The sequence below is a fragment of the Melozone crissalis genome, unplaced genomic scaffold (assembly GCF_028551555.1).
Source record: "Melozone crissalis strain CALT ecotype California unplaced genomic scaffold, PUWL_Pcris_2 ptg000042l_1, whole genome shotgun sequence".
Classification (NCBI taxonomy): domain Eukaryota; kingdom Metazoa; phylum Chordata; class Aves; order Passeriformes; family Passerellidae; genus Melozone; species Melozone crissalis.
This window is the reverse complement of record NW_026535820.1, coordinates 35,167,167-35,179,734: the sequence shown is the minus strand read 5'-3', so window position 1 is coordinate 35,179,734 and position 12,568 is coordinate 35,167,167. Positions and strand designations below refer to the sequence as shown.

At 40.9% G+C, this 12,568-nt stretch overlaps 1 protein-coding gene across 15 annotated transcripts in view; it reads left to right on the top strand.

Annotated features, from left to right (window-relative positions):
• LOC128942722 (poly(rC)-binding protein 3-like) overlaps nt 1-12,568 on the top strand; it is a 495,488-nt gene that overhangs the window by 430,160 nt on the left and 52,760 nt on the right. For all 15 annotated transcript variants that reach the window (XM_054285365.1, XM_054285364.1, XM_054285361.1 and 12 more), the window contains one exon: nt 5,992-6,143. In XM_054285365.1, coding sequence (XP_054141340.1) covers nt 6,066-6,143 — 78 coding nt within the window. In that variant the 5' untranslated portion in view covers nt 5,992-6,065. The remainder of the gene's footprint in view (nt 1-5,991; nt 6,144-12,568) is intronic.

Genomic DNA, 12,568 nt, shown 5'->3' with positions numbered 1-12,568 from the left:
TCAGTTCTTGTCCTGTGGCAATTTTCTTACGTTCCTTATCCCCTCCTGTATTCCCTCCAGTTTAAATGAAAGACTAAAATCATGTCAGTAGCATAAATCTGCCTCCAAAGAACTGTTCTCTGCTGAAAGCACAGGTTGTTTCTTCTCATCGTGATCCCTGGCAGTGTGTTTCTTCAAATTCCTGGGAGGTCTTTCTCCACCTGAAGTCTTCTGATCAAGAGGACTGAGCTACAGCCTTTTCATGATTTCCTATTCTTCAGTTTTCTCTGTTCTGTTTTATTCACTCTTGCTATCTTTTTTTTTTCTTTTTTTTTCCTTTTTTTTTTTTTGGTAGTTTTATTGAGTTCTTGCTAAATAGATGAAACTCTGAGCTACTTCTTCATAAGTGGCGTGTTTCTGTCCAGTTTTCAGTTCTCCATAAGCCATGATAAATCTCTTTATTCATCTTCACACTACTCTGCTGATATCTTAGTCTTCTTTTTCATGCCCTCATGTCTATATCTTGCTATCTGCCTAGTTACCCCTCCTTTGGGATAGTTCCTTATATTGTGAAAATCACATGTTTACTGTGAGAGACTGGATTTTCTCATGTTTCCTTTAAGAAAAAGAAGTTATCTTTTTCTAAACCTACAGATGCATGGAAACTATATGACTGAGTTTAACCATCCTCATGTGAATTAGAAGTAGTCTCCTGAATGTCAGTCACTATCATTTCCCCATTCTTTTACCTTTTTTTTTCTTCCAGTAGAACAGCTGGAATTTTTTTCAATTTTATCAGTGAATTCTTCCTTGCTTTCTTCATGATTGCATTTTTCAGTTCATAGTGACGAAGCATCATAATTAGGTTCAAGAGATTTTGAGGCCCAAACACAGAGAATGCTCTGTTGGGTGCTCTGGCCAGTTTCTTCTGTCCCAACAGCTCAGATTTAACAACTGTAAAATCAAGATTTGACATAGCAGAGCAGGCTTCCTCCTTTAATATTTCCAGGTGGTTCTTGCTTCCACATTGATTTTTCTCACACTGTTCCCTGTATCATCTATCTGAAGCTAAATTTCTCCCTTTCTCCTTCCCTTCTCTCTGCATCTCTTTGCTTTCAGTACGCCTCTGTGACTATGCAGCTCCACACCACCTCACCCTGTGCACACTCTCTTTCTCTCGCTTCTCCCTTGCATCCCTCTGGATCTCTGAGATGAGTAGCTCTCTTGGCAGATTCACACAAGTCAAATAATTTATTTGGGCTTTAAACTCAGAGATCAATTGCCTGATGTCTACCTTGGTAGTATGTTTATTTTATTCATCTTTGGCATCCCTGCCTGCTGCTTTCACCCTGCATACCTGAAGTGGTTGCCTTAACATGGATATATTTTATAAAGCACTGTGCAGCCATATTCTCTGCAATGGCCTGCTTGTTTTCTTGGAGGGAATTAGCAGGCTTGAGGGGTAGGAAGAAAGGGGGTCAGGAGGTTGGCTTTCCATGTCTCAGGCTTCAGGCAGCCATCTCACACTATCCCCTCAGCCACAAGGATTCCTGACCTCCATGTGTGTGCGTGTGTGGGGGTTGTGACACTGCCCTTCAGCTTATAGTTCATCTTGTAGCTTTTATTAATTCACTGGAACCCCCAAGAACTGTGTTGGGGTTTTGTAGCAGTCCAATGAACGTGCGGCTGAACTGCTTGTTGTTTTATTCGCCTAATCTACCCACAATTACAGAAAAGCCATGTTAAAAAATTGTGTTTAATAAGTATTGAGCATGTAGGACCTGTGGGTACATGCCAGCTTGAGATAGCTAATATTAAAAATGTATAGAAGCATATGCTTACAGATAAAAAGCATTTGCATATGACTCCACATCCATTTTGTTGGAGTTTTTAAAAGGTTGTGGTTTTTAAAATGCATTTGGATGTATTTTTCTACCTGAAGAAAAATGTTCGCTTTTTATGTGATAAACAGCAGTGGAAATGTCCACAGGACAATGGAAAAGCCCCAAAGGAAGTAAAGATCTGCAGTTTGCTGGGAACTACCTGATGTGAGCTACTTTCCTTTGTTCTGTGGGCATGATATTTTTCACTTGTTACCTGGAGCTGCAGAGCCCCAGATCTTGGGCTTTGTGCATTCTGGTCCAGAGTCCCAAGGTCAGGAACAGGATCCTGTCCAGCTGTCCTCCTGTCACTGCCAGCACTCTGCTGAAGGCAGGCTAAAATGCAAATACCCTCACTCTTAACATTTAGCTGTGCCACACTCTGCTCACCTGTGGAGTCCTCTGACTTTCTTCTGGTGTCAGGAAAACTGTGAACACTGATTTATTTTTTTTTTCAGTCTGAGACTCAGGTCTCCCAGCCCCCAGGGTAGCCATGGGACCTCACTGCACAAGAGCTTGAGAAAGGAAAGCTGCCTGTGTTCACTCACAGAGAGGCACACACAAGGCTGGAACATAGTAAATTGTTCAAAATGCTGACTTTGCAAAGGAGAGGGAAATTATTTTACCAATTAAGTATTCACAATGCACTTGTATATGACAGGAGTAGGTTTATAAATACATGGATGTCTCACTGTCTGGTAGGAGGCTCTGTGGAGGGAGCCATTCTCTTCCTTGTGAATGTGATGATCTCACATCTGCATGTACACAGAGATCAGCATGTTTGCAACATTGTCTGCAGAAAAAAATCGCTTTAAAAGTAAAAATAAATTCCTTTAAAGTTAAAAGTAACGAAGTACAACAACACATTTTATTTTAATCTGTCTTTAAAACCAAAACACCTGGGTCATTAACAGTGCTGTAGGTTTACTTTGTAAAGCTGTAAATGTTTTACCCAGAATACTTGCACTCTCAGGACAACTGAGGCAGATGTGATTGACCTGGCATAGTAAAAAGTCTTCTCTCTTCGTGGTGTATGTGTAGCTTTTAAATATTCTTCCTTAGCATGTGAGACTGCCTTTCTGAATTAATTCCTTTTGTGTCTCACACAGCTGCCTAACTCCTTGCAGGCACCCACACTCCCAGCCCTCCCCCAGACATCTGTTCTGATTCTCAGTGCCAGGTGCCAGAGTTTAAGCTTGTTGGGAGGAGGGACAGTGACAAAATCCTTCATAAAATCAAATAGCTGTGGCTTTTTTAACAATATTTGTGGTGGAATTTCATTTCTAATCTCTGGGTTTTTGAAAAGAACCCAAAAGGTGTTAGCCTTTACTACTGATTTTTTTCAGGTTTTATCTGGAAAAGGTCAGGCTTGGGTGGAGATTGGTTTCTTGTTGGGGTAAAGATTTTCCTCCGTTTTTCTTTTCCAAAGTGATGCTGCAACATTCCAGTAGTAAGAGGCCATGGCACCTGTAAACCTGTTTCTAGTCTGGAATTATTTTTCCCACATGGGAATACATCTCATTAGAAACAACTGTACCTTCATCACTGAATTTTGATCCACAGAGGTCTTACATACCTCGCTTCTACTTGAAACACAACTGTTCTTAAAATCTTCCAAGCATGCCCTAAAGCTGCCATCGGTTTCTAGAGGTCTCAAAGGGCCAGTGTTGCTCTCGTACAGTCCAGAATGACAAGGTCTAGGCTGCTGTTTATGTGCCAAAGTGCTCCTGTTTGGCACTTTGGGTTTGCTTGGGTTATCTTTTGCAGATCAGAAAATGCTGGGCTGTCAGAGCCAGGACATTTGCCTCAGTAAGGAGCAGGTGCAGAGCAGCATGAGACCATTCCCTGTCTCAGCCTGGGAACCACCGCAGTCATCTCCTCTGCTCCACACTCTGAACTTCTCAGAAGGGGCTGTCATGGTCATCCAGTTGCAGGTTTTCCCCTGAGTCCTGGTCTAATGTTAAACAAGTGGAGTACAGCTGATGCCCTTCTCTGCCATTCCCTGAGATCTGCCTTGGAACGTTTTCCTGTCACCTTCTTGCACTCATGGTGCATCAGAGACATGGCCAGGCTGCTTCTGTTTTCTGCCTTCTTACCCAGGCACCTGGCTTCTTGTTTCCCTTTCCCCAGTGTGATAGGGAATATATAGTGTAAGGGAAAAGCCTAGAAATGTGAAATAAATGGATTTATATCAGCAGCTGTGGTCTGGGTGGTGGAGGACATGGTACTAAATACTCTTAGTCCGTGCTGGGTTAGGGGAAATCAGGAAGGTGGAATGAGGAGTTTAAGCTGCTCTTTCTCACTCTTTCTTTTTATCTCTCCTTAGGCATGTCTGCCACTTACTCTTGCCGTCACTGAAGGCACAGGAGCTCTCTGTGGCCCTACTATTCCTGTAGAGGCTTGAGAGAAAACTCTTCCAGTGTATTTCCCAGGGGCAAAAAAAAAGGAGTGGCTTGGTCACTCACAGGCCCTGGCTGAAATGAGAAGTTTCAGCTTCAGAGAAGTGACTTGATGTGGCAGTCTTCAGATAACACACAAAGGGCAAAATGTGTAACAAGGGGAAATATCAGTGAGCAAATTTAAGCCATGTAGAGTGGAGAATGTTTTTCCACACTAATATTAAATGTGTGAGACCACCACTTTTGTAGACCAGATATATGGATTCAAGAAGGCGCTAAACAAATTCCTGAAGCTGTCAACCAATGGCTACTATGGGAAATGCAGGTCTGGAGGCAAACTCCCAGGGTGCCATGAATCGCTGATTGCTGGCAGCTCAGCAAGTCCATCAGCAATCTCTCCACGCTTTTCTTGGGCTCTTCCTTTAAGAACTGCTGTTGATGTCTCTCACACATAACATGTTCAGCCAATGTGGGCTTCACTTTGGTCTAGTAAAGTGCTTAGTGCCTCTTAGGACAGAGCTTAATCAAATGGTGAAACAGCCTCGCGGTACTTCCTCCAGAGTTTTTAGGAGAATGATCCCATAGGCCCTTCCAATTGTCTAGTCCCATGCCTGAGCAATCTTGGTGAGGGGAGAGCAGCCTGCCACTCTGAAACTCAAAATGGGAGTGCTCATTAGTCAGTGCCCTATTTATATATAGTGCAAGGTAAATATTTGGAAAGCCTGAAAATGCAAAGCTAATAGGGTTGTTACAGAGGATGGGTAACAAAAAAAGGATGGTTACTGAGAGGCATAATGTCTAAGGATTTTATGCTCTCTAAGATAAGCCTGAAAAGGACAAAACTAAATAAGGAGTCACTAAGCCTGTTCTACTACAGAATGTGTCTGCCCTTGGTAATATTCCTTCCTGCTCACATTTTTGTATGTGCTGATAAATGTCCTTGCATTAACAAACTCATAATGCAGCTTGTTTATCCCTTCAAAGCCAGCCCTTGCAGCTTTCATTAGCATTTTAGGATATTTATGGCTTTGTAAATGACTGGAAATCTGCAATTTGTCATTAGGAATTAAGAAAAATCTTCCTTCCACTTAGGACTGAGGCTCAGCTTTGGCCTTTGAGGGACTGAGCCACCTCTGGGCCTCATAGACAAAAACAAAGTCAGACAGTGCCCAGATTTACAACAGCAAGTGGCTCTTAGTTATTCAGATGTCTTTGATAATGTGTCATCCGCTGTTGCTGGCAGGGATCAGTGTTTAGGCTCAGAATTAATTTCTCTCTAGCTGGAGAGAAAACAAAAATATCTCTTCTGCAAGAGCAAAAAGAGAAAGATGTAGTAACAAGGAGAGAAATAAAAACAGCAGCAGGCATGTGTAAAAAAATGCATGTATAGATATATGTATGTAGCATATACACACTGCAGAGGTTAACAAAGTGCTCTTCAGAAGAAAATGTTGTACTTCACTCTGCTGTGCTCTGTACTTTCAACTTTGAAATACAGGAAGTTAAGAAAATTTTAAAGGTTTCAAAAGGGAGTTTATCTTGTAATTGGTGAAGGGCTAAAGAGTTGGATGGGGAGGGATAATAATCAAAGGAGCCTTTTCAGCACTAAGCTGTAGTCCAGAAAATCAAAGGAAGGAATGTTAATTGGTTTGTACAACATGATATTCTCAGTTCAGAGTAGTTTCAGCCACTCAATGGTACTTTTTCTTTTTTTTCTTTCTCTCTCCCTTTAGGTTGATTAAGTGAATAGAAGAAAAAAATAAAAAAAAACGAAGCTACTTTCAAGTATTGAAGATACAAGGCCAGGATGAACACGAAGGACGGAAAAGTGTCCGAAGGAGGTCTCAATGTCACTCTTACCATACGCCTTCTCATGCATGGCAAGGTGAAGCATTTCCTGTTGCCTGTGTGTTGAGTGTGTGTGCAGCTACCAGCAGAGCCTGGCACTAACATTGACAGAGGGTCTGCTCCTCCTCCACCTTGAGTCAAAAGCACCACTGCCACGGCCAAAAAATCACCCCCTGCCTTTCAAGGAGTCCTGCTGAAGTTCATGCTGCAGCCCAAGCTCATTGAAACAAGCCCTGTCTGTAACAAACCCGTTTTGAGCGGATCCAGCGGCAAAAAAAAAGGAGTTCTTCCATTGATAGTTAGCCAAATTGGGCAGACCCTTGCAGGAGGCTGACCTGCATACAGCTCGCCTTTCTCAGCATTTGCTGGGTTTTGCAGAGCTTTTTTAGGATACCAGAACATTGTCTCGTGTGAAATAATTGCCACGGAGCTGGTGTCTATTTCTGTTGAATGCAAATGGGGTCCAGTTCTTCATTATTCTGCTGTAACATCTCATCAGAGTGAGCCCCCTGATATGCCGGGGGTTCGCCCGGGTCCCTGCGGGTTTGGGTCGGAAGACTGACTCTCATTTCCTTTCTGTCCAGTGCAGCACTTAAAGCATGCAGATAAGTGGGAAATCCATGCCACAGACAAAGTGCCAGTTCAGTATTGTCAGATTTAACAGTCTGGCTGCTGCTTGTTTCACATCAACAGATCATAAAGTGGGCTTTTAATTAAAAAGCACATTTCATAGGTTTGTTTGTATTATTTGCATCAGGCAACTCCAGGCATTTTTAGGCTTAATGAATGGATGTTATAGAAAGGAGGTGGTTAAGTCTCATCCTTAACAGGGAACAGTGAATATATAATGCATATTATTCTGGAGATCAAATTTGTATATATAAATCTAAAAAAATATTTTTACTCCTAGAGTTTAATTTCATCACTAAAATGCTTATACATTTTAACATAGTGGATGTTTTCAAACTATGGTATGAACACACATATGATAAACCCATAGCACAAATAGGACGCTGAGGTATCTCCCATTCTATTTTACTTATGGAGAAGTGTGAGGGGGTACAGCTTAAGTTTGCAAATTAAAACCCTCAGAAATTAGGTTATGTCAGATCAAATTATCTTTTTTCTCAGAAATGATCTAACCATTTTGATTTTTTTTTCCCCTGAAATACTCCGCTTCAGGCAGGCATCTGGTGTGTAAATCTGCATCTTAAATAGGGATCTGTCAAACAAATTTAATAACACTCTCTCTTACAAAACCCACCTAAAAGCTGTACACGTGTCTGTGCTCAAAATTAGGTCTTCAGGGTTGATTCTACTGGTTTCTGGTCCCAGTCCATGAAAGCATTTGAGCACATACTTATCCCAGTGGGTATAAGCAGCCCTACTGGTTGCAGTCACATTCCCATGTGCTTAAGTGATGGTGTTTTGGGCTTTTTTGATCATTGTCAGACAGCTCTGCTTGTTTCAGAATCATGCCTTTAAAGCAAAAATGAAGTGTCTGTCATTTTCAGGACATTTTATTTAAACTGTGGGCTCGGATTATTGAAGTTTTTTAAATCAGAAATGAAATCAGATAAAGTTCATTTTCTCTGTTAAACATCATTGATTTTGTGTGCAACTACTTTTAACAATAATGGATATTATGTGTCCAGCCTTCAATGCATTTGTAGCCCCAAGGGTCTAAATTAAACCCACAAAAGCTACAAAGTTCAAATTTTACCTGGATCTATACCATGCATCCTCAGTTAACAAGGCACGATGGGTATTCTGTTAGCTCCACTATGCTCTAATCATGTATCCTATTGTGCCTAAGTATTGGAAAGGGTGCATTAAATCAGAATTTATTTTGGTGATAAAAGTCAGACGCTTTCCGTTTCTTTGATGTCATTTCTGTGATTTAGAAATAATACAGAGGAATGAAAGATGTCTGAATCAATATGAACTCAATGTGAGAAAGCATTCTGAAAGCTGTATGTGCCTCTGGAAAAGAAGAAACACATTTCTAGGCTCTTCCTTGAGATTTGTTGTGGTAATGACATCAGTGGAAATTGTTGATCTCTAATTAATATTCCTAGACAAAAGAGTTTGTCTAGAAGCAGAAGTTGGTCTGTAAATAACTGGTCATAATTTCAGAGAGAAGAGGAGGAATAAAAAGGTTTTTAAAATAGCAGGAGCAAACTGGATTCGGTTATTTTTAAAGTAAAATAATTTTAATGTTATTTATGAATGCATTGCATGGAAAAATGAGGACCTCTCCCTACTAACTTTAACTCTCTATGTCTAAACCATTATTACAAGTGTACCTTTGCAGAGGGAAGGCCAATGTGCTTTGAGTTGTTTGCATGCATTTTGATTGGAAATCCATAAATTGTGCTACTGTGCTTGCTTATCTTGACTGTAAGTCCTGCAGACTTAGGAAATTTTCAGCATGTACTTTTAATGTGATTTGTATAGAGGCTTTAAGTCAAGAACGGACACCTTAATGAGGCTATTAAGGTAAATTCTGTATCTGCAGAAAAATGAGGATTTGTATGAGTGGCCAGACTTCTTCAAGATGGTAATGAATAAAAAACCACCACAACAAACAAATTATATTGCAAAAACAAAAGACATTATCATGTGGTGAAAGGAAAAGAAATAGGAAGAGTCCTGAGCCTGGGAGAACCAGGGCCAGTGTCTCCCCAGTGCAGGTAGGACACCCCTGATCAGCACCTTTGCTTTATCTTGCTTTGGGGAAAGGAGTGTCTGTGCATCCAGCTGAGCTCCTGCCAGGCTTTGTGCAGCCTCTGGCTGAGGAGGCTGGGACAGCCCCTGGGAGCACAGCCACTCAGCCACAGCACAGCAAGGCCTGGGAGCAGCCAGCTGGCAGCAAGGCAAGGCACAGTCTTGATATTCTCATGGCAGAAAATGTCGTGTTAAGGGAGGGCAGCAATTTTTTTACCAGTGATAGTGGAAAAAGAATTTGTGCAGGCCCTGCAAAAAGCCAACCACTGCGAGGTATGAAAGGTTAACCTCAGCGTAACCTCAGTGTTTCCAGGGCCTGGTATGAAAGGTGTCCTCCTGAGAGATTTTGTGATGATGTAAAATTAAAGGCCTCATTTTCATCTTGTGCCATGTAAAATGAAAGGCCTAATTTTCATCTTGTGCCATGTTACATCAGTGAAAAAGCTACGATGGTGCTACAGCCCTGAAGAGAAATCATGAGCAACACAAAACATTTGTCACATTTTCTTGTGACAAATTAGAGGGCAGGTGTTGGTGAGGATGCTGCAAGGGCAGTGCTTAGGCATTCCTTGCATCCACAGAGGAGCAACCGTCAGTGTCTGTGGGAAATCTCAAAAGCAAGATTAGGAAAAACTTGTTACGAGGATGTGTGAAGAGGGATGGAGGCTGCCTGGGCATGCTGCACCATCCATCACTGAAGGTTTCTAAGGACAAGTCAGACAAAACTGAATTTATCCTGTAAAGCTGCGCTTCACAGGCACTGCAGCCTCTGCTGCTAAGCACTCTTCTGACCAAGTTACCTGAATGCTGATCCAGAGGGGTCAGAAACAGAAGAGTCTTTTGAAGGACATGAAGTTAGAAATATAGAATATGTTAAATAATGCAGATACGCATTTCCATCCTTTATTAATGAGAAAGATGCACCACATTAAGAAATAAAGCTGTTTCATACATTTCAGTAGAGAAAAACAGGGAATATGAGTTGAGGCTGTTTACAGTGCCCTACTTTTGTATTTTCCATCTGATTCTTGCTGTTTCTTGAAGTAAAATAAGTAAAATCACTGTGTAGGAAAGAGACGTGAATGGATGTGGGTATTTTATTATCTTTGTCTACTTCAAAACTGTAATTTCTGGACAAGATTGGAGTACTGTAAGGATTGCAAGATTTCTGCTTCCAGCAAAGGCAAGAATAGCACTATTTGCCCAGGCCACATCACTGGTTTTGAAGGGCATAAGGAAGACAAATGAAGTGTATGTGCATTCATGGGCAAACAGCCCCCAGCCATCAGAGTCCTCTGTATGGACAAGCAAAGCTCAAGCCCCAAAAGAACTGTATCTCTTACTTTTTCTTCCTTTCTAAATTTTTGTCAAGATAAAAATTATTTTGGCTCTTTGCATGTCATAGTGTATAGGTGTAGGCCTCCATGTTTCTTACCATTCCTTGCTCATACTTTGCTGAATTTTCTATTCCCATGACTTGTGGCTGATTTTTCCTTGCTTACTGTCTCAGGTAATGAGGTTGAAAGACTGAAAATTGTAGCCTTGCCCACAGGTATCTGCCAACATATTAATGTATGACACTTGACATCTGCAGTGGTCTTGAACTAGGTTTGGTCAGTTCATGCTCAGGAAGAAATAACTTCATAAAGTGCCTATTTTAACTATATTGGATAATGATTACATGATTTTGGACTAGTTTGGTTCTGTATACAGCCAGTGTTAAGAGGCTGATTAAGACTCTGGAGACTCAGCATTAAAGTTTAATTTTAGAGGTGGATAGTGAAGAGACTGTGGCAGTAGAAAGGTCTTAAATCTCCGGAAAGCAGCTTAATGGAGATTTACAAGCCAGGTCTATGAGGTGGAACAGGAGAGAATGTTTAAATGGGCCAGCCTAGAAAGGGCAGCAGGTCACAAATCCACTATGAGATCCACCTCCATCTCATAGTGGCAGTGCAAGAATCTCTGCTTCCTGCTCCCTCCCTCCAGTACAAACCTTCAGGAGAAATAATGCACTGTTTCCAAAGGTGCTGTGTGAATGTGTGCATTGATGAAATCATATTGGGTGCAGTGAAGTCTGCAAGAAGCCAAAGTAGAATATAGTAATGTATTGAGCCTGAGGAATCTTTTAGAGAAAAAGAATGGAGTTTCAGCAATAAAAACCAAAATGGATTAATGAAGTCAGATGGTTAGGAAGAACAAGGAAATAATTTACAGGTGGGATGAAGGAGTGAAGGGAAAACTGGCAGGAAAGTAGGACTCTTGCCAAATACTGAGAGGTGTAAATTGGAGAGGAGAGGCAATTAACTGGACAAGGTTATTTAGAAGATACATGTTCAGTGACAGAGGGAAATCTGGAAAGCATAAAAGGCTAAAAAGCATCAGATGTGTCAGTGTCTAGAGAGTGGCACATTTGGGATATGCTACGTTGGAGAGGAAAGCTATTTCAGCAAAAGTGTGTGCAATTTTGGATGTATGGTATTGGTGCATCACGGGGCAAGGAGAAGGCAATTACCTTGCTGTTCTTCTGGCAGAAACACACCTGCAGTTCTCTGCTCAGCAGCAGGTGCCACGTGTGTGAGTGATGGTGAAGACTGACAGAGGGGGAATTCACAGAAAAATAACAGAAGTTTTAGGAGACTGAGGAGACTATGCCTAGCTTTCTTCAAACATTCTCATAAATACATATTATAAATACAAATATTATGGTATTTTGAATGCCACAAGTGCTTGTGCCTGGAAATAATGATATAAAATACTACTTTGAAAATAAATCTAATAAGGGAATCCCAAGAAAAAAATCTGGTATAGACACTTTTGTTATGTTCTATACGTCTCCTATGCAAATTTTAAACATGTCCAGTAACGAGTAGCACATGTATTATTAGATTGTATTATCTGCATTGATGGAGGAAAGATATGATGACTCAGTGGGGCTTTTCTTTCCCTGATACCATTTGCTCAATGATGCATTTCTCATTCAGCAGCAGTGAATTAGAAAGGTGTATCTGCAGTCAAATGTTTGGGTTTGGACATGAGTGCCTTAGTACTTACAGCATAATTTTAAATTCCCTGAGGAACTCAAGGTATCTGAGTTCGAAATTATTTCAGCAGGATCAATGGGGGACTTGTGACACTGGAAGCACTGGTTACAGTGGCCTACATCCAGCTTCAGTGGTGGCTTTCAGACATGTTGGTGATTACTTTGTGATGCTACATACAGAATTTTTACAAGAAAAAGAAAATTTAGACTTATAAAGTAATGGCTTACACTTAACAGCTCAAATACAGAATAAAATCATAAAGAAAAATTGCCTTTTTCATTAGTTCAGATAATACCATTTTAGCATCAGGGATTTCTGTTAGTGGCCACTTTTTTGGTGCCTGCTTAATTGCCTCCCTGAAAGACCGTAAAGCAAGTACAGAAATTAATTTTCCCCATCTTAAAGGTAATGACCTTCCTTTTCCATTTTTTATTTTTTACTTACTGAAATACAGAATGCAACAAAGTAACTTTAAGAATCACCTTGTCAGTAATACAATCCAAGCCATAAAATGCCAATCAAGCCAATGTTTGTTCTGTTCTTTCCAGTTTCCACAAACACTGTCAGGGTATTATGAGGATTGACTGTCCCGCCTATTGCTATTATAGTTCCTGTTTTGTTTGCTTACATTGCTGTGATACCTGAGAGCCCTGGTCATGGAACAAAACTCTGCATGCAGATGCACAGATACTCT